Source organism: Garra rufa, chromosome 1 (assembly GCF_049309525.1).
Source record: "Garra rufa chromosome 1, GarRuf1.0, whole genome shotgun sequence".
Taxonomy (NCBI): Eukaryota; Metazoa; Chordata; class Actinopteri; order Cypriniformes; family Cyprinidae; genus Garra; species Garra rufa.
Genome location: NC_133361.1, coordinates 19,771,621 through 19,799,206, shown reverse-complemented (window position 1 = coordinate 19,799,206; position 27,586 = coordinate 19,771,621). Strand labels below are relative to the sequence as shown.

Genomic DNA, 27,586 nt, shown 5'->3' with positions numbered 1-27,586 from the left:
CATGAAAGCACATTTTGTTTTTAAAGTCTATTTACTCTGTACTGTTTCCATCTCACAATTCTATTCTATTCTATTTTTATTATTTTAATGTAATGTAAATGTGGTCACATGGAAGCACATTTTGTTCTTTAAAACCATTTATTTTTTGTTTCATTGTTCACTCTGTACTGTTTCCATCTCACGATTCTATTCAATTCAGTTCTATTCTATTCTATTCTATTCTATTCTATTCTATTCTATTCTATTCTATTATTTTACTTTATATAGTATGTCACTGGCATTGTATAGTATGGCACATTTTGTTCTTTAAAATAAATTACTTTATTTTTAGTTTTATTGTTCACTCTGTACTGTTTTCATCTCACGATTCTATTCTATTCTATTCTATTCTTATTATTTTACTGTAAATATTGTCACATGAAAGCACATTTTGTTCTTTAAAACCATTTATTTTTCATTTCATTGTTCACTCTGTACTGTTTTCATCTCTCGATTCTATTCTATTCTATTCTATTCTATTCTATTCTATTCTTATTATTTTACTGTAAATATTGTCACATGAAAGCACATTTTGTTCTTTAAAATAAAGTATTTTATTTTTAGTTTTATTGTTCACTCTGTACTGTTTTCATCTCTCGATTCTATTCTATTCTATTCTATTCTATTCTATTATATTCTTATTATTTTACTGTAAATATTGTCACATGAAAGCACATTTTGTTCTTTAAAATTATTTATTTTATTTTTCATTTAATTGTTTACTCTGTACTGTTTCCATTGCAATTCTATTTTATTCTATTCTTATTATTTTACTGTAAATGTTTGTGTAACATGAAAGCACATTTTGTTCTTTAAACGCTTCATTTCATTTATTTATTTATTTTTACCACAAACCACTTGCAAATCTCTGTGTGTGTGTGCGTGCGTGTGTGTGTGTGTGTGTGTGTGTGTGTGTGTGTGTGTGTGTGTGTGTGTGTGAGAGAGAGAGAGAGAGAGAGAGAGAGAGAGAGAGAGAGAGAGAGAGAGAGAGATAGAGCTGTGTGCTGTGCTGTGTTGTGCAGTGCTGTCCTGTAGGTTACTCTGCTGTCTGTCTCTCTGCATTGCAGCCCAGCGCTGGCTGCTGGAAGTCAAACCCAAATGGCGACGTCCAGCCCCAGCAGTAACCCAGCAGCAGCCTCCAGCCTGAGCAGCAGCAACACCGCGCAGCATCACTCGACCCAAAGCCAGCACATCACCACCATGAGCAGCATGCAAGGTCAGAAATCAGCCGAACCGCGCACATCCACCCTACAATGAGATCCAATGACAGTTTACACACATCAGATGTGACTCGTTCACCGCATTACCAGCGTATCTTAACTTTAGGCTTTAGCTAATCTATCGATTTAAATGTGCATTTACACGATTTGAATTTTATGTTTTAACTGGTATCCATTATTTAGTTTCTTTTTAGTAGGAGTGTAATTCTAATTGTAGAGTCCTGTTAGCCGCTCGGCTAACTGCTCTTAACGTCAAACACTGACAGGCCCGTGCATATTTATTTTTCTCAACGCAATAATTACGTTATTTACAATGTAACCTAAATATAAATGAATGATTTGCATGTCCACATCGCCTTTAGTATTATATTAATTCGTTTATTGCCATTGTTCGTTTACTGACTGTCATTGGAGTTTGTTGACATATTTAGCTGAACGGCTAACGTAACTGGCTAACGAGACGTTAATGCTAATATGAACTTCAGATAAATGCGAGTGGTTCTTTAGGAATTAAAAGTCGTTTCTTAATAAATTATAAGATTAAGGTGTTATTTAAATAATTTGTGGAAACCACCTGATTTCATAAAGAAAATGACACATTTAAATGGAAAGATCACTGCTAATCTGAATGACTTAAATATCATAAGCAAGGGATTTCAATCGTTCAGATGCCACTGGCTCATAAAATGATATTCCTCGCATTATATAACGTTTTTTGTGTAAAAAAAAAAATGTATTGCGAAAAAATTATTTTAGAAATGTCTAAAATATTATTTGGATTTTTTTTTTAAGTATAGCAGAAATTGCTTTTTTTAATTATTGAAAATGATATCCTTCATTTTTATTTTTATTGTATTAATTTATTTATTTACTAATAAATTATTAATTATTAATATGTATGCTTGTTTACTTTATTATTGAATGATTTTACACAATTTTCCAAACTTTTCCTGAAAACCTTAATATAAACTACTGCATACATGTGTTTATGATTATAATTTGGCTAGTTTTATGATTCAAATTGCCACATGATATATTCATGGTTAAGTATGAGTCATTTAGATCATTATCCACTATATATTGCATGTAATGTAGAATGTGGGTTGTTTTGGACATTAACTATTGTGAACCACAATGGTATTTTGTTGTATTTAACATAAAATGTGGATCTGTCTGGAAAACGGACAGCTCTAATGAGTTAGTAATAATTTTAGCTTGAAATGTGATTCTTTGAATGGTGTGGTGTAGTGGTTAAAGATATGGGCTGGTAACTGAAAGATTGCAGGTTTGAACAAAGACGCCAATGTGCATGAAATGTGTTTCATCAGCCACATCATGACAATTGTTGTTTTGTTTGTCTTGATATTGAAAATGTTTCAGTTCCTCTATTAGATGCAGCCATATACTGTAGTCTGTTATGTGTTAGTTTTGCTCTAAAATTTACTAGGCCAACCTCAGATGCCTCTTTAATAAAACTGGGTATTCTGTCCAAACTGATGCAATTCATTTTGATTTTCAGACATCAGCTCATGCTGGAGGTTTCAGAGAGATTCAGGTAGTCACTGAGTTTACATTGAACGGTTTGGACTGTAATCATCATGCAGTGGGTCGAATAAAATTCACAATAAAACTCAATCTTACTGTATGCAGCCAATGTGATGTATGTTAAGGTATGTTTTATGAGACTTTGTTAAGTCTCATAAAAATGTTGAAAAAAGGTCATGTTTAACCCCAAAATAAAATAAAATAAATAAATAAATAAAAATATATATATATTGTAGAACATTATATATTTTGTTGGAATTTCGGAATTTACTGTATAACGTGGAATGTCATGGAATTTGCTGAATTTTGGATGAATAAATCAAAACTAGGTCAATACACTTAACGCGTGTCTGTGAATATTAAGCCACAAAAATACTATTTAAATATGAATCCTGCATGTTCTGCTTGTCTCTGTGTGAAGTTTCGTTTACTACACACATATTGTTTTTAGCTTTTACTACAACTGCTCTGAGAGTCACTTCATGAGCATTTTATTGTTTCTCGTGAGAAAAACTATCGTCATATCATATACAAACAGAAACCTAAAGATCTCCACAGCAACCCGTCAAAATAAAAGTTTGGTGTAACTTGAAGAAATTGTGACAAATACATACTTAATATAATGATAGTACTATTACTACTAATAGAATTATTAAAACATTATTTTAGGAATTTAAGGAATATTTACCAGACATTTACCAGAAAAATGTTAATACACAACACAGCATTTCTATAAAAAATAAAATAAAATAAAATAATATAAAATAAAAATGAAATCAATTAAATAGAGCTGCTTTTTATTAAAAAAAATGAATTTGAACCTTAAAAATTTAATTTTTACTAAACTTTTAATAAATTGCTGTTAAATTGTGTGCGCTTCATGTTTTCAATTAATTAGACATGTTTTTTAATTAATAATTCTTAATTTAACCACATAAAACGGAAAAAAGACAGAAGCCGGAAAAAATAAAATGGAAAAAAAGGAATTTGGTGGGGGAAAAAAATAGATAAATATTCATATAAAAAAAATACAAATATTTGATAAATGATAACAAATACTATCACAATGTCATAAATGAATAAATACACAATTATTGCTATTTATTTTTATTTATTTGAATGTATATAAAAATATGTATATATTTATTTATTTATTTTACAGTAATGAGAATAACGAGGACTTTATTTACTTTGGTTATTTATTATTTAGTATTATTGCCATTTATTAGTTTTAGTTTATTGATTTTCTAATTTATTAGATTATTATAGTTATTATTAGTTAATTAATGATTATTAGAGTATTGATGCATCATGATATTATTTGCTGTGCTGTTTTAAATTTTTTTAAATAATAAATCATTTTAATTTTATTAAAAATGAAAAAAAAAAAACTGCACTTATATTTAAAGGTGCCGTAATAAAAATGCATATATATATATATATATATATATATATATATATATATATATATATGTATATGTATTTGTATTTGTATTTGTATTTGTATTTATTTATTTAAATTCTTATTTTGGGGTGAAATATGAAGCTGACCTTTTTTGTGAGATTCACATCTTTACGGGTTTGTAATTCAGTTTTACACTGTTCTGCATTGGTTGCAGTCTCTTTATAGAGCACTTATATAGAAATGATATGTTTCTCTAACATAATATGCTAGTATGAAGTCCTCAATTGAATGTCAAAGGCTTCAGTTTTGCATTAGAGTTTAGTCTGTCTGTTTTATTGAAAACAGTTCTCTCTTTTATTCTGTGGTTTTCCAAAATCTCCACCATCACACCATCATTCCTGTATTTCCTGAACACGCCGTCTGACGTGATTCTGCTTTGGTTGGGAAGGTTTATTCATTGGCTTCACATTTACACAGGAAGAGTAAACATGCATGAGTTATCACATGATATATGTAGTTAATCTCTGCGTTCTTGTAAAAGGTAAAACAGTAGCAAAACTCGAGAGCTTGTTGATTTGAATGTGAAAACTTGTCATATTAATATTCGTATTTGTAAGTTGAAATTTGAACTCACAGCTCTGATGTGAAAAGCTGAATCTGTCGATTTGACAACACTTGTGTCTTTCATTTTGTTCATGTGAATGTCATTTTACACATTTGTAGCTATTAATTTGCAACTTCAAATTCAAAACACAGGTGTTTTGATCATTGTCTGTGTGTGCAAATCGACAGATTCAGCGTTTCACATCAGAGCTGTGAGTTCAAATTTCAACTTACAAATACGAATATTAATATGACAAGTTTTCACATTCAAATCAACAAGCTCTCGAGTTTTGCTACTGTTTTACCTTCATAGTGATGACACATTTACCTTATGTGCATCATCTTCATTATGGCTTTTTGTTGCAAAACTAAATATTTTTGTGGAATGTTACAATAAAGTCCTATTTCACTCTTTCTACTTCAAAATATCACATTTATTGATTGTTACTTAAATTATTTGAAAGTGAAAATTACTACAAGTAAATCCTACACCAATTTTCTTCAGTGTATTTGTCATGAAATAACCTAACATGAACAGACTTTATTTTTACAGCCTGAAGTTCCCAAATTCCATCTGGACGGATTCTTTTAAATCTGTTATTTAAGCAATGAAACTCAGTATTTCCCCTCATGATATTTCTCTCCCTTTATCTCTTGCCTCTTCTTACCCACAATCCTCCCTGATGACGGACCACGGTGAGACCTGTGAAATTGTTTTCCCCAGAACAACTGCTGTTTATATTCCCTCTCTGAATGGTTTCATTTTGATTTTCTCTTCATTTCTCTCCTTCATTTCTCTCTTAGTCTGGTATTTTCTTTTGTTTTTCGTTCTGCTGATTTCCGGTTGCTGTTGTGTGTGAAACTCCTCTGCATGTACACACATTTCCCATGTTTACTGGTTCACTGATGCACATCCCGGCACAAAGGTTTGGTTTGAGCGAGCTTCAGATGCTCACTGTTAGCTGTTTTATTGGATTTTGAGGTTGTATTGAAGAGCAGGTTATGGTGACAGAATTAGCACTGGATCTGAACATATGCTGCAATTGAAGGTGTTTTTCCAGATCAAACCATGTGTCCATTGTTCTTCTCACCACCAGGGTTTCAGATAAACCTGTCTGGACTTCATCAAAGTAAGCCAACCCTTCTGAACCGTGTCTGTTCGCTGGTTTCAGGGAGCCTGTCCTCTGCCAGACACTAATCCATCCAAAAAAACGGTTTCTGCTAGACTTGTGCCGGTCTAGGACTGACCGTTCTGCATGCTAGTGGTGGCGTTTGGATAGCCGTTCTATCCTAGAGTCCTAGAACTTATTATCTACCATGAAGATGCAAATGTTGCAGATGTGTGTAACCCCAAAATGGAGGCAAATAAAATAAAATATTAAAAATATAGTATTGCTCTTAAAATATATAATGGTATGCCTAAAGAGAATGAAGCAAAACAGTAATGCAATCTCTACTTAAATTATAATATTTTTAAAATACTACACTAGTATTTTAAGGCGCTGTTGTTGAAAAATACAAAAAAAAAAAATACTGAAATAGTAAAATAAGAGTATTGACTATACAAACTAAAGTATGATGGTGTTTAGTGCCACGTAAAAAAAATCGAAAATTGTGAGATTAAAGTCATAATATTTGCAAAATAAAGTCAAAGTACTATGTCAAAATACTACAAGAATTAAGTCTAAGTACTATGAGAATAAAGTCGAAATGCTAAGAGAATAAAGTCCAAATACTAAAAGAATAAAGTTGAAATATTTTGAGAATGTAGTTGAAATACTATGAGAATAAAGTCGAATACTAAAAGAATAAAGTGAAAATATTTTGAGAATATAGTCGGAATACTACAAGAATAAAGTCGGAATACTGTGAGAATATAATCTGAATGCTCAACAATAAAGTCGGAATACTGTGAGAATAAAGTCGGAATACTGTGAGAATTAAGTCGGAATACTGCGAGAATAAAGTCAGAATACTGCGAGAATAAAGTCAGAATACTGCGAGAATAAAGTCGGAATACTACGAGAATAAAGTCGAAATACTTTGAGAATAATGTCGGAATACTGCGAGAATAAAGTTGGAATACTACGAGAAAAAAGTCCAAATACTACAAGAACAAAGTCAGTATTTTGAGAATATAGTTGAAATACTTTAATTGAAATACTGCGGGAATAAAGTCAGAATACTGCGAGAATAAAGTTGGAATACTAAAACAAAAAAGTCCAAATACTACGAGAATAAAGTCTGAATGCTACAAGAATAAAGTCAATATTTTGAGAATATAGTTGAAATACTTGAATTGAAATACTGCTTGAATAAAGTCGGAATACTGCGAGAATAAAGTCGGAATACTGCGAGAATAAAGTCGGAATACTGCGAGAATAAAGTCGGAATACTGCGAGTATAAAAGTCGGAATACTGCGGAAAAAAATGTCCAAATACTAGAAGAATAAAGTCGGAATACTAGAAGAATAAAGTCGGAATACTAGAAGAATAAAGTCGGAATACTAGAAGAATAAAGTCGGAATACTAGAAGAATAAAGTCGGAATACTAGAAGAATAAAGTCAGAATACTGCGAGAATAAAGTCAGAATACTGCTTGAATAAAGTCGGAATACTGCTTGAATAAAGTCGGAATACTGCTTGAATAAAGTCGGAATACTGCGAGAATAAAGTCGGAATACTGCGAGAATAAAGTCGGAATACTGTGAGAATAAAGTCGGAATACTGTGAGAATAAAGTCGGAATACTGCGAGAATAAAGTCGGAATACTGCGAGAATAAAGTTGGAATACTACAAGAAAAAAGTCCAAATACTACGAGAATAAAGTCTGAATACTACAAGAATAAAGTCAATATTTTGAGAATATAGATGAAAAACTTGAATTGGAATACTGCTTGAATAAAGTCTGAATACTGCTTGAATAAAGTCTGAATACTGCTTGAATAAAATCGGAATACTGCTTGAATAAAGTCGGAATACTGCTTGAATAAAGTCGGAATACTGCTTGAATAAAGTCGGAATACTGCTTGAATAAAGTCAGAATACTGCGAGAATAAAGTCGGAATACTGCTTGAATAAAGTCGGAATACTGCTTGAATAAAGTCGGAATACTGCTTGAATAAAGTCGGAATACTGCTTGAATAAAGTCAGAATACTGCGAGAATAAAGTCAGAATACTGCTTGAATAAAGTCGGAATACTGCTTGAATAAAGTCGGAATACTGCTTGAATAAAGTCGGAATACTGCTTGAATAAAGTCGGAATACTGCTTGAATAAAGTCGGAATACTGCTTGAATAAAGTCAGAATACTGCGAGAATAAAGTCAGAATACTGCTTGAATAAAGTCGGAATACTGCTTGAATAAAGTCGGAATACTGCTTGAATAAAGTCGGAATACTGCGAGAATAAAGTCGGAATACTGCGAGAATAAAGTCGGAATACTGTGAGAATAAAGTCGGAATACTGCGAGAATAAAGTCGGAATACTGCGAGAATAAAGTCGGAATACTGCGAGAATAAAGTCGGAATAAAGTCGGAATACTGCGAGAATAAAGTTGGAATACTACGAGAAAAAAGTCCAAATACTACAAGAACAAAGTCAGTATTTTGAGAATATAGTTGAAATACTTTAATTGAAATACTGCGGGAATAAAGTCAGAATACTGCGAGAATAAAGTCTGAATACTACAAGAATAAAGTCTGAATACTAGAAGAATAAAGTCCGAATACTAGAAGAATAAAGTCCGAATACTAGAAGTCAGTATTTTGAGAATATAGTTGAAATACTGCGGGAATAAATTCGGAATACTGCGGGAATAAATTCGGAATACGGCGGGAATAAATTCGGAATACTACGAGAATGAAGTAAAAAAACTACGAGAATAAAGTCAGAAAACAATGAGAATGAAGTCGAAATACCATGAGAATATAGAAAATGTATTTATTTATTTACGTATTATGATAGTATTTGTCGGAATGCTATTAATTTATACTTTTTTCTTTAAAATTATTTGTACTACAATATTATTTTAAGGTGCTGTTGTTAAAAAATACGAAGAAATAATACATTTCTAAAAAGATATTGACTATACAAACTAAAGTATGACAGCATTTTAGTGCCACATTAAAAAAAAATCTACGATTACGAGATCAAAGTCATAATATTTTGAAATTAAAGTCAAAATACTACGAGAATACTAAGTTGAAATACTACCAGAATACTCAGAGAATAAAGTCAAAACACTACGAGAATAAAGTCGAAATGTTATATATGTAAATAATTTAAATATGTAATTATTTATGTATTTAAATATGTAATTATTATAATTTATTCTTATTAGTTTGCTAACTAGTGAGTACTTCCATTCGCTTATTCATATATTTATACTGTAAACAACTACATAAAAAGGATTTTACTGAGACATCGGCACAAGTCTAAAGCTTTGAGCTTCCATTGATTTTGGAGCAAAAAGATTCACTCCTGGACAGTTGATTGGTCCTGACTTTCATTTGATTTAGTCCATTCCATCAAAATCAGCCTTTACTTGATCAAGATCTCTTTAATGATCATGCATGTACTTTCCACATTGATCAATGGTTCACAAACAGTAATGGAAGCTCTGGTGGTTGTTTACTCTGGTGTTTTAGATGGCTTTCTACTAACCGGTGCGGTGAACATTGCCTTGGGGGTTGTAGCTGTTTTCCCTGTTTCTTCGGTTTGCATTTTGTTTAGTGTTGAAGCACTGCTGGGATGTTTTTGGCATGAGCATCTCGAACAAACACAAGCTTGTTGGGACATGGAAGCACATGCCGTGAGATTTTCAGAAATGTCGTTCCTCTGGTATTCGGATCCTCACATTCTTGTGGTGGAGGGAAAATAGTCCTTAATTTGACAGAGATGTGCTTACACTCTTTTCCAGCTACTTTCATGAATCTGAAAAGGTGCTTAAGTGTTGTTTGTTTTATGTCAACATTGTTTCTCTTTTGCCACATAACATAATTTTCACTAATTCACATTCCTTTAGTTTGCAGTAATAGACAAGCATTTAATTATAGTTTGGGAAAACACTGATATCGCTCTCGTAATTGCTTGAAATTATGGATTGAGGTAAAATGTGCATGTTTATTATGAGAAGAGCAGAAATATTGTCAGAAAACGCTCTGTAAATTATTATTATAATGAAAAAAAAAAAAAAATTCCATTCTCAGAAATTATCAACATCTATACAAAGCGGAATAGGGTTACAGGGATAAAATACAGCGTTCTTTGAAAATGTGTTGTGATGCATTTTCACAATAAGTAAAAATGATAGTAGAATTTAGCTACTCAAATTGAATCACTGAAACTTTATTTTCAGTTTTTAACTAAAAAAAAACAAATCAGTCACTGTTTCTGTCATGTGGCATTGGCTTCATTTTTGTGGTGGCTATTTTCTAGCGCTTATAAAACACACCTCTCGCAGTCTAGATAAACCGTGCAAAGTTTGCACAGTACCACAGATCCATGTATAGGCTAATTTTTTGTTTGGGTTGTGTTAGGTATTGCTTGTGATGAAGGTAAGTTTTCGTTTTTATTTCAGTTTGTCCATTTTGTGTCCGGATGTGATCAAATCTTTTTAACGCTCTATTTTCTGCCACATATGGATGTAGATGGGGAAAGATATGCTGATTTGGTGATTTAAAGGCAGGGTTTGAGCATGTCGGACTGCAGTCACTGTCCTCTGCCACCAGATTTGCTAAAGCCATCATCTGTGTTGTGTAATGAAGATGTTAGAAACCGCACAAGCAAGCATGTCCTGGTGGCTTTAGAAAATCTGGCTCTTGGGTTCCTCCTCTGGTGCTCAGATGTGCATGTATCTAGTGAACTCTGGTCTCTTCACACGACCCTCCCACATCTTCCATGGCTTAGTTAGAGATCTCATCCTATGGCAACCTGAATAAAATACACCTGCAACTTTTTCTTCATGCTGTCTGAGTGTGTTGGTTCGTGTGTTTGTGTGTGAAATTGCTGTTTTCTCCCTGTGTTATTTAACCCGAGGGTCTCTTCCTCCTCTGTCAGGTAAACGTAAAGCCCTGAAGTTAAATTTTGCCAATCCTCCAATCAAACCTACTTCCAGAATCACTCTGCACACTGCCGGACTTCCTTTCCAGAACCCACACATGTGAGTACAGAACGTCTGATGGCCATTTCACCCAAAAATGAACATTTGCTGACAATTTACTCACTCACAGGCCATCCAAGATGTAGAAGAGTTTGTTTATTGGGTCAGATTTGGAGAAATGTTGCTTTATGTGACTTGCTCACCAATGGATCCTCTGCAGTGAATGGGTGCCGTCAGAATGAGAGTCCAAACAGCTGATAAAAACATCACAATAATCCACAAGTAATCCACACCACTCCAGTCCAGCAATTGATGTTTTGTAAAGAGAAAATCTGAGTCTATAATAATGCTTCCTCCAGTGGAAAAAGTCCATTTCTTGTTTTGATCTTACATCAAAATCCACAAACATATTTGTTTAGATCTGTGCAGATTCTCTCCTGATTATCACACAACTTATTATGGAAAAAGAAAGCAGTATTATGGATGGAGGACTCAAATTTTAGCAAGAAGTGATGGTTTGACGTTAAAAACATCTTAACGATAGATTTGTTTCTTACAAACATGCAGATTTTTGCTTCACAAGATGGACTGGAATACTTTCATTAAGACTTCTTTGTTAAAGGAGTAGTTCACTTTTAGAACAAAAATGTACAGATAATGTACTCACCCCCTTGTCATCCAAGATGTTCATGTTTTTCTTTCTTCAGCCTTAAAGAAATTGTTTTTTTGAGGAAAACATTTCAGGATTTCTCTCCATATAATGGACTTCTATGGTGCCCACGAGTTTGAACTTCCAAAATGCAGTTTAAATGCAGCTTCAAAGGGCTCTAAATGATCCCAGCTGATGAAGAATGGTTTTGTCTTATCAAAAAAATACAATTTATATACTTTTTTTTTTTTTTAACCTCAAACACTCTTGTCTAGCTCTGCATGAACTATGTGTATTCCAGGTCAATACAGTTAGGTGATTTTATTTTCTTCCCTTAACTTCAAAATCATCCTACATTGCTGCAGAAGTACTGATCCAGTGTTTACAAAGTGAACATGCCAAGAAAGTCGAACACCCTTTACAAAAAAAAAATAAAATAAAATAAAACAGCAATGTAGGACGATTTTAAAATTGGAAGAGAAAATGAGATGGGAGTTTTTTGACATACCCTAACTGTCATGAACTGGAATACACAGCGTTCACGCAGAGCTAGACAAGACGAGCATTTGAGGTTTAAAAAGTACATAAATTGTATTTTTTTTAGGAAATAACTGATTGTTTCGCTAGATACTGTAAGACCCTTCTTTTCCGGCTTGGACCGTTTAGAGCCCTTTCAAAGCTGCATTGAACTGCATTTTGGAAGTTCAAACTCGGGGGCACCAAAGAAGTCCACTATATGGAGAAAAATCCTGAAGTGTTTTCTTAAAAAATACGTAATTTCTTTATGACTGAAGAGAGAAAGACATGAACATCTTGGATGACAATGGGGTGAGTACATTACCTGTAAATTTTTGTTCTGGAAGTGTACTACTCCTTTAATGATGCATTTGTTTCTTACAAACATGCAGCTTTTTTGCTTTACAAGATGGACTGGAATGGTGTGGATTACTTTTTTGTTAAAGGAGTAGTTCACTTCCAGAACAAAAATGTACAGATAATGTGCTCACCCCCTTGTCATCCAAGATGTTCATGTCTTTCTTTCTTCAGTCATAAGGAATTATGTTTTTTGAGGAAAACATTTCAGGGTTTCTCTCCATTTAAAGGACTTCTATGGTGCCCCGAGTTCGAACTTTGCAATTTAAATGCAGCTTCAAAGGGTTTTAAACAATCCCAGCCGATGAAGAAGGGTCTTATCTAGTGAAACAATCAGTTATTTTCTAAAAAAAAACAAAATTACAATTTATACACATTTTAACCTCAAATGCTCATCTTGTCTAGCTCTGCGTAAACTCTGTGTATTCCAGTTCAAGACAGTTAGGGTGTGTTGAAAAACTCCATCTCATTTTCTCCTCCAACTTCAAAATCCTCCTACATTGCTGCAGTAGTACCAACCCAGTGTTTACAAAGTGAACAAGCAAAGAAAATCAAACGCCTTTTACAAAAAATGGGAGTTTTTCGACATACCCTAACTGTCTTGAACTGGAATACACAGAGTTTACGCAGAGCTAGACAAGATGAGCGTCTGAGGTTGAAAACTATATAAATTGTATTTTTTTTTTAGAAACCAAACAGGTCGTTTCGCTAGATAAGACCCTTCTTTAAAGCCCTTTGAAGCTGCATTTAAACTGCATTTTAAAAGTTCAAACTCAGGGGCACCATAGAAGTCCATTATATGGAGAGAAATCCTGAAATGTTTTCCTCAAAAAACAATTTCTTTACGACTGATCTTTGATGACAAGGGGGTGAGTACATTGTCTGTCATTTTTTTTGGTTTGTTCTGAAAGTGAACTATTCCTTTTAACTTAAAACTGTCGCTTCCAGCTTGATGCCAAGACTTTAGTCTTCAGTTTTGTCTTTCCAGCCTCAACCATGATCATCTTCACATACATGTGCATGTGTTTTCAGAGAGCGGCTGCGGACACACAGTATCGAGTCGTCTGGGAAGCTGAAGATCTCTCCGGAGCAGCACTGGGACTTCACAGCCGAAGACCTGAAGGATCTCGGCGAGATCGGACGAGGAGCGTATGGCTCTGTCAACAAGATGGTGCACAAGCCCAGTGGACAAATCATGGCCGTCAAAGTAAGACACACATCATAAGTTACTGATCGGTTTCTGTTATACTTTAGATTGTTTTTGAAAGTTAAAAACCATGTGATAAATATGGCAGAAGCAAGCTTGCTGGATGCAATTTCCAGGAGTTACTATAGACCAGAAAACTAAATTTGTGGTTGGTACCAGACTAGAAATCAAAGTTGTCTGTGCACCTCTAAGAAAAATAGGGTCAGATTAAGCATAGCTAATTGGATTTGCTGTGTTTTGTGAGTTTCATGTCAGATCCTTAAACTATATTTAGTCTGATGGAGTTAGTACAAGGGTATCCTTAAGCACAGCATGTGTTGTTTGTTTTCCAAAAATGTCCATAAAATATTTAGTACTTCTCGTAGTTTTAGATGGCTGGAAATTGGACACAAACAATTTTAACAACCATTTATGGAAACAACTTCTTTTTTGAATTACTTTTGATCTGTTGTCATCAATTTCAGAAAAATAAAAATAGATGGTCAGTTCTTGGTGAGAATATCATGATCGTAAACAATATACACATCATTTTACATATTGACCAAATAAAGGTGTATACGGAAGACTTGTTTTTCAGTGCTTTTTTCATAATGCATTTGTTACTAGTCACTTCCACTACTAAATGTTATCTATAAGATCAAATAAGATACAAAAACATAGCAGTTACTCAAGTCCATACTCAACTGAAAATAACAAATAACAATAATACATTTACTGCATGTATGTCATATCCTAATTATTCATTTTAAATTTGAATAGTTTTAAACATTTTATTTGTATTTTGTTTTTGAAGTGAAATACATGTTTTTAATTCCTTGTCATGGTTATTCCAGAGTGTCACCACTTTGAAAGTTATACAACTCATTTTTTTATATTTGATGATAATTTACATTTGTTTTGTTTTGTTTTTCTATTTATTTACTACATTTTTAAGTATTTCTTATACTTATTCATTTTAAATCATATTTGTTTTAAACATTTTTATTTAATTTTATTTTGGAAGTGAAATACATGTTTTTCAAAGTGTCACCACTTAAAAAAGTTATACATTATATATATTTTTTCTATATATTTATTTATTTAAAAGTATTTCTTGTACTTATTATTCATTTTAAATTATACATTTGTTTTAAACATTTAATTTATTTCATTTTATTTTACTATTGTGGTGAAATACACATTTTTAATTCTTTGTGATAGTGTCACCACTTTCTATTTATATATGTGACCCTGGACCACAAAACCAGTCTTAAGTCACTGGGGTATATTTGTAGCAAAAGCCAAAAATACATTGTATGGGTTAAAAATTATTGATTTTTCTTTTATGTCAAAAATCGTTAGGAAATTAAGTAAAGATCCTGTTCCATGAAGATTTTTTGTAAAAGTCCTACTGTAAACCTATCAAAATGTAATTTTTGATTAGTAATATGCATCGTTAAGAACTTAATTTGGACAACTTTAAAGGTGATTTTCTCAGTATTTTGATTTTTTGCACTCGTAGATTTCAGATTTTCAAATAGATGTATCTCAGTCAAATATTGTCCTATCATAACAAACCATACATCAATAGAAAGCTTATTTATTGAGCTTTCATATGATGTATATATCTCAGTTTTGTAAAATTTTACCTTATGACTGGTTTTGTGGTCCAGGGTCACACATATATTTTTTGTCCTTATTGTGTAAAACGTGCACCTCCCTAAGTTTATTGTGACTCTCTCATTTCAAACTGCTTTTTAATACATTTGAGAAGTAAATGATGAGCTTTATGCGTAATGTGTGCCATTTTGAAATCAACCAGATAATAATAATACGCTGCAATGTAGATCAGACGTTTACCTGACAGTCTCAATCTGTGTGTGTCTGTGTAACAGAGGATCCGGTCGACGGTAGATGAGCGAGAACAGAAGCAGTTGCTGATGGATCTGGATGTGGTCATGAGGAGCAGCGACTGCCCCTACATCGTCCAGTTTTACGGAGCTCTTTTCAGAGAGGTTTGTCCGTTTAGTCTGCTTACTATCTAGTAATTTTTTTGAAAGTCTTTCTGATTCATGACACTTATTCTGTTTCTCAGGGGGATTGCTGGATATGCATGGAGCTCATGTCTACCTCCTTCGACAAATTCTACAAATACGTTTATTCCTCTTTAGACGAAGTGATTCCAGAGGAGATTTTAGGGAAAATAACATTAGCTGTGAGTTTTTTTTTTTATTAATTTATTCCACTTTGGCATTGATTACGTGATGCACTCGTTAGTGTTTATTAAAGAAGATGTTCACTTCCAGAACAAAAATTTACAGATGTTGTACTCACCCCCTTGACATCCATGATGTTCATATCTATCTTCCTTCAGTCGTAAAGAAACTGTGTTTTTTGAGGAAAACATTTCAGGATTTCTCTTCATATAGTCGACTTCTATGGTGACCCAGGTTTGAACTTCCAAAATGCAGCTTCAAATGGCTCTGAACCAGGGGTGGGCAAACTTTTTGACTCGAGGGCCACATCAGGTTTTTTCACATCAAGTGAGGGGCCGCATAATATAGCTATGTTAAATGAAGCTTTTGAGGATTTTTGACAATTTTTTTTCTAAATCGACACTCACTGCTGTATACTTTTAACATACATGGCAGTTTTATTCTTGTACCATCTCTACCTTATTTTTAATGAGCACATTATGACAAAGATAAGTTGTGTACATGTCGATTGACATAAGACACATTTTACATTACAAACGTGTATTTATATTCCCCTCACTCTACAAAAAAAAAAATCACGTAAATTTAGCATGGTTCAAAACAGAAAAAGGAACAAAAATATAACGCTTTTTGGTAAGTAAGATTTTTAGTCTCATCTGCTCACCAAGCCTGTATTCATTTGATCCGAATTAAGAAAATGAGATGGGAGTTTTCCGACTTACCCTAACTGTCTTGAACAGGAATACACAGAGTTCAGGCAGAGCTAGACAAGATGAGCATTTGAGGTTAAAAAGTATAAATTGTAAAGATTTTTAGAAAATAATCAATTGTTTCACTAGATAAGACCTTTCTTCCTTGGCTTGGGTCGTTTAAAGCTGGATTTAAACTACATTTTGAAAGTTCAAACTCGCGGGCCTCAAAAAAAAAAATTGTCTGAAGAAAGAAAGACATGAACATCCTGGATAACAAGGGGGTGAGTCAGTTCTATATAAATTTTTGCTTTCTCCTTTAACATGCTCTGTTCTTCTGTTTCTGTGTGTTTCAGACTGTGAAAGCACTTAACCACTTAAAAGAAAACTTGAAAATTATTCACAGAGGTAAGAGAAGCAGAATGATAAAGTTTCCCTTTCTGATCTCTGATCTCCATCAGTTTATTTTTGTAGGTTTAAGCAGTTTTAGAAATGTTACACTCAGACTGAAGCTCTTTCCTGGTCTCTCTGCAGATATAAAGCCATCAAATATCCTCCTGGACAGGAAAGGCAACATTAAGCTGTGTGATTTTGGCATCAGCGGGCAGCTGGTCGACTCCATCGCCAAAACCAGAGACGCAGGCTGCAGACCGTATATGGCAGTAAGATTTATTCATTTGTTTATTTATATATGTACACTGCAATTCAAAAGATTGAGGTCAGTAAGATTTGTCAATGTTTTTGAACAGAAGAAGGTCTCTTCTGCTCAGCAGAGCTGCATTTATTTGGTTATAAATAATGTAAAAAAATATGAAATATCATTACAATTTAAAATAACTGATATCTGTGTGAATAAGTGTTAAAATGTAATTTATTTCTGTGATGCAAAGCTGAATTTTTCAGTTTTCAGTGTTACATAATCCTTCAGAAATTATTATAATATGCTGATTTTCAGAATTATTGACCAAAAAATTAATTACAGAACAAAAAAATCAGTATTTCCCCTCAAACATTATACGTGTGTGCTGAGGAGAGTCTATGAATGAAGCTGAGCTCTGCAGTGGCTCTGCTGCTGATGATGTCATGCTCTAATCTGAGCCATGATCTCATCATCATCATCATCATCCCCAGAGTCTCCTCACTGCATTATGACATCATCAGTCTGTCAGCATCAGAGTCATCCGTGTGTTGACTGACATGCACAGCTGTTAGTATGTGACACACACAGACACGCTGCTGTCTGGACGGAAGTGTGCGACGGGAGCACATCTGTTTTTGTCGTGTGTCGGCCTGTGAAGCAGCTGGATCAGATGCAGACTGTCTGATGTGCTGGAAAAGCACTCTGCTGAACTTTACACTTATGTATTCATCTAGAGCAAGACGTTTCATTATTGTGTGTGTTTCCTGGGAAATAAACCCTTGATCTTAGGGTTTCTGAAACTATGAAACGGCTAGTTGAAACAGCATTTTCAGCACAGTTAACCTCAGAAATGTAATGTGTTTCTGAGTGAATTAGAATATTCAGCAATAAATTATTTAGGACAAGACTTGACGTTGTATGTCAGGATGAAACATTTTTTCTGCAAGTGTTTCAGCAGAACATTTTCAAGATTAATAATATAATAATAATATAATAATAATAATAATAATATATAAGAAAATGAAACACTTGCAGAAAAAAATGTTTCATCCTGACATACAACGTCAAGTCTTGTCCTACATAATTTATTGCTGAATATTCTAATTCACTCAGAAACGCATTACATTTCTGAGGTTAATTGAAAATGCTGTTTCAACTTGCTGTTTCATAGTTTCATATATATATATATATATATATATATATACACATATACACATATACACATACACACACACACACACACACACACACACACACACACACACACACACACACACACACAGCCGGTCAAAAGTTTGGGATCAGTACGTTTTTTAATGTAGTTTAAAAAAGTTTCTTATGCTCATAAAGGCTGTGTTTATTTAGTCAAAAATACAGAAAAAAATGTAATATTGTGAAATATTATTACGATGTAAGATAACGTTCTTCTATTTTAATATACATTAAAAATCGAATTTATTTCTGTGATCAAAGCTGAATTTTTCAGCATCATTACTCCAGTATTCAGCGTCACATGGTTATTCAGAAATCATTCCAATATACTGATTTATTATCAGTGTTGCTTAATATTTTTTTTGGACCCTGTGATACTTTTTTTTCAGGGTTCTTTGATGAAAAAAGTTCAAAAGAACAGCATTTATTTAAAATTGAAATCTTTTCTAACTATGTACACTACTGTTCGAAAATTTGGGGTCTGTAAATTTTTATTCTTTTTTTTTTTTTTTAAGAAATTAATACGTTTATTCACCAAGGATGTGATAAATTAATAGAAAGTGATAGCATAGATTTACATCATTAGAAACGACTTATATTTTGAATAAATGCTGTTCTTTTTAACTTTTTATTCATCAAAGAAATGTAAATAAAGTATCCAAAAACAAGCAAACAAAAAATTGGTAGCACCACTGTTTCCAACATAGATAGTTCTAATAGTAAATCAGCATATTAAAATGATTTCTGGAGGATCATGTGACACTGAAGGCTAGAGTAATGGCTAATTAAAATTCAGCTTCGCATCACAGGGAAAAAAAGATATTTTAATTTATATTAAAATAGAAACCATTATTTTATGTTGTAACAACATTTTGCAGTATTACTGTTTTTTTTCTGTATTTTTGATCTAATAAATGCAGTCTTGATGAGTGTATGTTAAAAAACATTAAAAGTCTTACTGATCCCAAACTTTTGACCGGCTGTGTGTGTGTGTGTGTGTGTGTGTGTGTGTGTATATAATATATATATATATATATATATATATATATATATAACTAGGTTAAAAAAATGATTAAGACAACATTTAGGTTGCCTTTAGGTTAATTTAAATTTTCTTTTTAAATTGTAATAATAGTAGCACTATTTTTTCTTGGATAAATTGTACTTGTACATTATTACAATTTATCAATTAAATAAACGTATAATACTAGTAATGATGCTAAATTAAACATTAGTGCTTAGAATAATAATAATAATTATGAAAGTGAATAAAGTTCATTTTCATGTTATGAAAGGTACGGCATTCAGCAATGTGAGGCATTTCTGAGTGAAACAAATGTTTTTTTTTTTCATTTTATAAAAAAGAATATAACAATGTTGTTTTAATATTATTATAATATTAATATAATTATTATATTGATATATTATAATAATATTATTATTATTATTGGTGCTTTAGCAGAAAAATCAGTTCTAGCAATGGAGTAAATCATTTATTATTTTTATTAATACAATAAAATCAACACTAATAATAATACTAATATTTTTTCTTAAATAACATTCACTGTTGGTGCCAAATTAAGAACTGCAATATTTCTATAAATGTATTTGTAAGTAATTTAGTGTTGCTGTCATGTTTCTGTATGGTTCACTCATGTTTGTGTGTTTGTTTCTCAGCCGGAGAGGATAGACCCCAGCGCTTCCAGACAGGGTTATGATGTCCGTTCAGACGTCTGGAGTTTGGGAATCACACTGGTGAGAATGATGACCTGTCATGTGACCTCAACGGGATCGTTTGCGTGATACTGAAAGTGATTTTGATGTGTTAAACTGCTGCAATGTTGTTTCAGTATGAACTGGCCACAGGACGGTTCCCCTACCCGAAGTGGAACAGTGTGTTCGATCAGCTGACGCAGGTGGTGAAGGGCGACCCTCCGCAGCTCAGCAGCTCAGAGGAGAGACAGTTCTCCCCCAAATTCATCAACTTCGTCAACCTGTGGTGAGACACGCGCGCACAAACACACAGGACCGTAGTCACGCTGTGATCTCCGCCGTTTCCTCTTTCTCAGAGTTTGCTGACTCAGCAGAAAGGATGTAATATCTCAGATTTATTGTGCGATCACATGATGCACACAACGCCTCCTGCTGCTTATTCACAGCAACTGCAAAAGCTCAAGATTGATTTTATGATGAATTTGACTCTGAAGGGTTTTCATTAAATCTTTTGTTGTTTCAATTTCTAACAGCCTTACAAAGGACGAGTCAAAAAGGCCAAAGTACAAAGAGCTTCTGGTGAGTTCATGTTTCCTGTTTAAGCCACACATTTGGCCATTTTTGAAAGCCTTTTCTCATAATCAAGGGTCGTTAACATGAAAGCTCAATGAGAATTCTTACTGTTATAGAAAACCTGGATATGTAAGTGAATTTGTTTTTAAATCCTGGTCTTGGAAATTGTGCTATAAAATGTTTCAGTGTGCCAAATCATCATCCAAATAAATTATATTATATTATTTTGTATGTTCTCATATTATTGAAGAGATCACAATAAAATAATAATAAATAATAATAATGAATGATGGACTGTTTATTGAAAATCTGCAAACATATAAACACAAATTGTGAAAAACTTCATAGCTTTTGAATTTTACACTTTCCTTTATGAATAGTATGCAACAAAATGCTTTTCCACTACTGTAAAGCAAAATTCATATATATTCAAAATTCAAGTATTTATATTTGTTTATATATTGTATGTTGTTTAAAGAGTGGTAACTTTTTAAAATTATTTAAAACAATTAACAACAACAACAATAATAATAATAATAGTTATTATTATTATAATATTTTATACTATAATATATATTACTGACAGTTTATTTGGACAGTTATTTTTTATACTTTTATTTTTATTTATTTCTAAATTATATTTTTATTTTTTATGTTTATATATTCTATGTTTTTTTAAAGGTAACTTCTTATAATAATAATAATAATAATAATAATAATAATAATAGTAATAATTATAATAATAATAAAAATCCTATAATTCCAGTATTAATTTTCCAGTAGTTATTGACAGTTTATTTAGACAGTTATTATTTATTATTATTATTTATAAATACATACATACTACTCTAAAGCATCTAATTCATATTTTCATTTATATTTTTATGTATATACTTACTTTTTTAAATAATATTTAAAAACAATCAAAATATTTACTTTTTTAAATAATTAAAGAAAATAATAATAATAATAATAATAATAATAATTTGGAAAGTTGATGTTATTATTATTATTATTATTATTATTATTTTCTTTAATTGTTTAAAAAAGTTAATATTTTTTATTATTTTTAAAAAATATTATTTAAAAAGTAATTATACATAAAAATATGAATTAGATGCTTTAGGGTAGTGGACAAACAACATATGTTGTATAAGGAATTGCTCTATGTATTTCTAAATATTATAATGTCAGTTCATGCAATTTTAGGTGTTTTACCTTATTTCAAACCATTGTTTGTCTTATTTGAAATCATTGAAATGTCATAAAAGCACACTCATTTGAGATTATAATGCGTTATAAGAGATGATGAGAAATGAAAGTAAACCAAAGTTCTCTGATCTCTCTCTGTGTGTCAGAAACATCCCTTCATTCAGATGTACGAGGAGCGTACGGTGGATGTCGCCAGCTACGTCTGCTTGATCCTGGATCAGATGCCCACGTCCCCCAGCTCCCCAATGTACGTTGACTGACAAGACGAGACGAAGCGTTGGTTTAAACATTTGCTTTATCACGGAACGGCAGTATTAAAACAGGAAAGCGTATACGAGAGCACCGCCAACGGCACAGCGGTGTTCACTTCAAGCTCGACTGTAAAATACCTCCTACCCACGTCTCTCTCTCTCTCTCTCTCTCTCTCTCTCTTACTGTCTCTCTCTAAACACACACACACACACACCTGTACAGTGCAAACACACACATATCTGACGGGACGCGTGGCGCTCTGATCTCTCGCGGATGCGGAATAGTGATTTTAAACAGATATTAAATAATGAAATAATAAATAAGCCTGGAAATGTATTTATACTTCTGAAATCACTTGTGGAATATATGATTCGGAAAGCCTTCGACTTACTGGAAATCTGCTCGTGTCTTGTCCCTCCTCTTCATGTATGTGCTATTAAACGTGTTTTGTATGTTAAGGTGAATGATAATGCAGAGGTGGCCGGGGTTTCTGTAATCCTCACTGTACAACGACTATGTGCTGATATTATAAATAAAACTGAGGAATATGGAAACGACTCCCATGTTTGGTGCTTTTGAAAATGTAGCTCATCTTTGTAGATGTATTGATTTGACATCATCAAATGATTTCATTTATTTACTGCATTGAATTTGTTGCATATTAATATGACTTTATTTACTTAATTAGAAGAATAATTGATGAATAATTTAGTGCAATTTTTTGTTATATTACAGATTTAGATTTTTCATATTTGTAATGTAATATAAATACATGGTAAAATATATAATTATAAGTAATGTTGTTGATATAAATATAAATAGTGTTTTAATATTTTTAAATATATCATTTCATTAATATTTTAAATCAAAAATACATTTGAATGTATTTTGATGCAATGTATTTTAATGTAATTATTTTGTTTTATAATTTAATTCTTAAATATATATATATATATATATATATATATATATAAATATATATAATTTAATTCTCTTTATAATTATTATTATTATTTATCACAGATCTTTATTTTTTAGATCTTAACATTTTTAATTTTAGAAAGTGTACAAGCTTACAAATTACACAAAAAAAAACAATATTTTGAATCAAAAATACATTATATAATGGTTTAAAAATGTATTATTCACTTAACAATATAAATAAATAATTTAGTTTACAGTGCAATTATTTTGTTATACAATTTATTTTTTATTTTTTCAGTTGTATATGACATTTTTATAATACAGGTCTTGATTTTCTGATGTTTGTAATGTAACCAAAATAAATAACTAAATATCAAAATTATAAATTGTTAATAATATAAATATGAATACTGTTTTATTTTTTAGTAATATTTTTTAAATATATAATAAATACATTATGTATTTTGATGTAATTTTTTAATGTTATATACAAATTACAGAAAATCTTTTGAATCAAAAATACATTATTTAATTATTTTAACATAAATATATGAATTTATATTACTCACTTAATATAAATAATAAATTAGTTTACAGTGAAATTATTTATTTAATTATTTAATTGTATAATTTCACATTTTTGTATTGCAGATCTTTTTTTTATAATTTGTAATGTATGTAATATAAAAATATATCAAATAATTATAAATAATGGTATTAATATGAGTACTATTAATACCGTTTTTAATATATAACATTTTTAACTTTATAAAATTGCCATTTTCAAATTACAGAAAACAATATATGGAATCAAAAATGCATAATTTAATGATTTAAAAATATGTATTACTCGTGTAATTATATGAATAATTTAGTTTACAGTTCAACTATTTTGTTTTATAATTAATTTTTTCAGTTAAATATTACAAATGTAGATTTTTTAAATATTTGTAATGTAACATAAATAAATGATAAAATATGTAATTATAAATAATGCTATTAATATAAATATGAAGTGTTTTAAATTTGTTATAATAAAGATTTAAAAATATATACATAATCCATTAATATTTTGAATTAAAAAATGCATTATTTATTGTATTTTTGATGTAATGTATTTTAATATAATTGTTTTAGAATTTAATTCTACAATTTTATATCACAGATCTTTATTTTTGTATTATTTGTAATGTTTAATATAAATATTAAATATATAATTATAAATAATAGTATTAATAATATGAATACTATTTTTCATCTATATATATATATATATATATATATATATATATATATATATATATATATATAATTAAAAGTGTATTTAATTAACCATATTTTGAATCAAAAATACATTATTTAATGTATTTACATTAAATAATGTACAATTAATTTATATTACACACATTACAAATAATAAAAACTAAGATCTGTAGTATCTTTTTCTCCTCCAGAGGGCACCTGTCAGTTCAGAAAGCTGATTTCCCCTTTATCCACGTTCAAATTTCAAGACGGTTTTCCGTTTTACTGCGGAGATTTGCGCACTTTAAACTATAATCGTAAAAACGAACTAGTAAGTTAAATACAAATGAGAATGTGCAACAGCAATTTTCAATAAAAGATTGTTTATATGTTATTTCCCAGCAACCACGAACGACTGTGATTGGTCCATTCTCAACAGCGATGAGAAAAGTAACAGATGTCGATGACAGTACTGTACATGTTACTTTTCCCAGCGTTGGACAGAATTGACCAAACGATTAATTCGATTTAAACTTCAATTTCATAAAACAGTGAAACATTAAAATAGGAGAATTATCATACCTGACCTACATTCTGTGCTGCTACCTGACGTTAAGATACATTTTTTATTTTTATTTTATTTTATTTTATTATTAATGCTTGAACAAATAATACAAAAATAGCAAAGCCAAGGGTTCACATACAAATCCGTAAAATAATGACCAATAATTTAAAATAAACATCGATGACATTCTAGCTAATTCACGTACTGCGTGCGTCAAACGTCATCATCATGCGTCGGAAGCGCGTCCAACATCAACACACATGTGAGTCCTTCAAACGGCGGTTCTCTTCATAAACTAACGGAACATCGGTTGTGGTGTTTGTGTTTATTGAGCTGAAAGTCGCTCTCATGAGCCGCTCCTTGTGCGCTGCGTGTTTATTTATGCTCGCGCGTCTCCGCTGCTCTTTCTTCGCACTCAGAGCGTTGAGAGTAGGTAAAGAGCCTCTGCTGCTGGGACCAGCCAGACTCATGGAGACTCACTCCTCCAGAAAGAGCAGACCTGTCAAAGACACACTGCGCCATGTGAAGATGAAGGAGAACCGCAAGCAGAGCGAGCTGCACGGACCCTCCAACGTCTATGTGCAGGTGGTCGGAGCCGGGAGTCGAGATAATGGCGCCTCGCTGTATGTTTTCTCGGAGTATAACAGGTGAGCACTGATTCACACTCAGTATGACAGTGATATAATGTGTGAGAAGTGTGAAATATTACACTTTATAACAGCCGTCATCAATAATCATGATAAGGTTTAGTGTACAGGTAGACGAGTAAAGTATGGAAAAATATGAACGTGTGAAGCAGAGTTCAGTGACATGTCAACTTATTTAAAGGAGTAGTTCACTTTCAGAACAAAAAATTTACAGATAATGTACTCAGCCCCTTGTCATCCAATATGTTCATGTCTTTCTTTCTTCATTCATAAAGAGATGTTTTTTTGAGGAAAACATTTCAGGATTTCTCTCCATATAATGGACTTCTATGGTGCCCCCGAGTTTGAACTTCCAAAATGCAGTTTAAATGCAGCTTCAAAGGCTCTAAATGATCCCAGATGAGGAAGAAGTGTCTTATCTAGCGAAACGATTGGTTATTTTCTAAAAACAATTTACAATTGATGTACTTTTTAATCTCTACACAGAGTACACATAGAGCTAGACCAGATGAGCATTTGAGTTTAAAACGTATATAAATTGTAATTTTGTTTAGGAAATAAGTGATTGTGATAAGACCCTTCTTTCCTCAGCCCCTTTTTCCAAAATGCAGGTTCAAAAGGGCTCTAAACGATCACAACTGAGGAAAGAAGGGTCTTATCTAGCAAAACGATAGGTTTTCTTAAAAAAAAAAAAAGGGAAAAAAAAGACAATTTATATACTTTTTAACCTCAAATGTTAATTTTGTCTAGTTCTGTGTGCTCTGTGTAGAGATTAAAAATATATAAATTGTACATTTTTTTTTTTTGAAAATAACCAATCGTTTCGCTAGATAGATCCTTCTTCCTTGGCTGGGATCGTTTAGAGCCCTTTTAAACTGCATTTTGGAAGTTCAAACTCAGGGCACCATTGAAGTCCGTTATATGGAGAGAAATCCTGAAGTGTTTTCCTCAAAAAACATAATTTCTTTGCAACTGAAGAAAGAAAGACATGAATATCTTGGGTGACAAGGGGGTGATACATTATCTGTAAATTTTTGTTCTGAAAGTGAACTACTCCTTTAAGGGGAGACACTGCAGGCAAAAACACAGTTTTTTCATGCACCTATCAGGTTTGAGCCTTTGGGCATTTTGCTTTTTCATAAAGTATTTTTTTCAGACTAGTGGAAAGAAAACACCCAAAAGACACTGTTAAGTGTTTGTTTTATAGCACTTTATCTATTTACGTCAATAGATTTCAATTACAATGCATATTTTTAAAGGCTGTTTTTCTCAAAATTAGTTTTTTTCTCCTACACTGAGCCATAAATCTCCACTTCAGTAGCACTTACACACACCAAGCTTTACAGCTTTATTCCTGTTTATATTCTGAAGGTTTTTACAGAGGTAATTATGTTATTAATATAAATATGAATACTGCTGGTTTTTTTTTAATAATATTAAGGATATTATAGATCCTTATTTTTAAATTTTTTGTAATGTATGTAGTATAAATACGTGTTAAATAATTATAAATAATTATTAAAAAAATTATAAAGTGTTAATATGTATTGTGAATATTTTTAATTTATAAAATTTGTATTTATTAAATTTAATCATTTACAGGTTTACAAATTACAGAAAATATTAATATTTATATATATATATGTATATATGTATATTTATAAATGAAAACCAATCCTGAAATTTAAATGTGGATCAATAGGAAATTAACTTTCTGAGCTGAAAGGTGTCCTCTGGAGACGAGAAAAAAAAAAAAAATATATATATATATATATATATATATATATATACATAATACATGTATCCGTAATACATTTTTTTCCGTCCCCAGAGGACACCTTTCAGCTCAGAAAGTTAATTTCCTATTGATCCACATTTAAATTTCAGGATTGGTTTTCATTTAACTGCAGAGATTTACACACTTAAAGTATGATCATTCAAATGTAATAAAAAACCCAAACTAGCAAGTGAAATACAAATGAGATTCCCAGTAATCAGGCACGACTGTGATTAGTCCATGATGAACAGCGCTGATAAAAGTAACAGGTGTAGATGACGGCGCTGAAACAACACTTTAT

The 27,586-nt window shown here is 31.6% G+C and overlaps 2 protein-coding genes across 9 annotated transcripts in view; both read left to right on the top strand.

The window, feature by feature from the left end:
• The first annotated feature begins 1,025 nt into the window (after positions 1-1,025).
• map2k4a (mitogen-activated protein kinase kinase 4a) lies at positions 1,026-22,687 on the top strand. 8 transcript variants are annotated; one of them, XM_073837029.1, is made up of 14 exons: positions 1,026-1,255; positions 2,779-2,814; positions 5,910-5,942; positions 10,353-10,370; positions 10,873-10,975; positions 13,470-13,644; positions 15,519-15,638; positions 15,719-15,838; positions 16,885-16,936; positions 17,063-17,190; positions 20,058-20,135; positions 20,231-20,379; positions 20,627-20,672; positions 22,025-22,687. In XM_073837029.1, exons 1-14 carry the CDS (start codon positions 1,138-1,140, stop codon positions 22,136-22,138), a joined length of 1,290 nt encoding a protein of 429 aa, XP_073693130.1. In that variant the 5' UTR covers positions 1,026-1,137; the 3' UTR covers positions 22,139-22,687. The 8 variants fall into 8 exon arrangements, with proteins under 8 accessions (XP_073693130.1, XP_073693147.1, XP_073693139.1 ...); XM_073837046.1 differs by lacking the exon at positions 2,779-2,814 and having other exon boundaries at positions 1,027-1,255; XM_073837038.1 differs by lacking the exon at positions 10,353-10,370 and having other exon boundaries at positions 1,027-1,255.
• Positions 22,688-25,209: 2,522 nt separating this feature from the next.
• elac2 (elaC ribonuclease Z 2) overlaps positions 25,210-27,586 on the top strand; it is a 24,033-nt gene continuing 21,656 nt past the window's right edge. The window contains exon 1 of the mRNA XM_073826393.1: positions 25,210-25,508. Within this exon, the coding sequence (XP_073682494.1) occupies positions 25,210-25,508 (299 nt within the window). The remainder of the gene's footprint in view (positions 25,509-27,586) is intronic.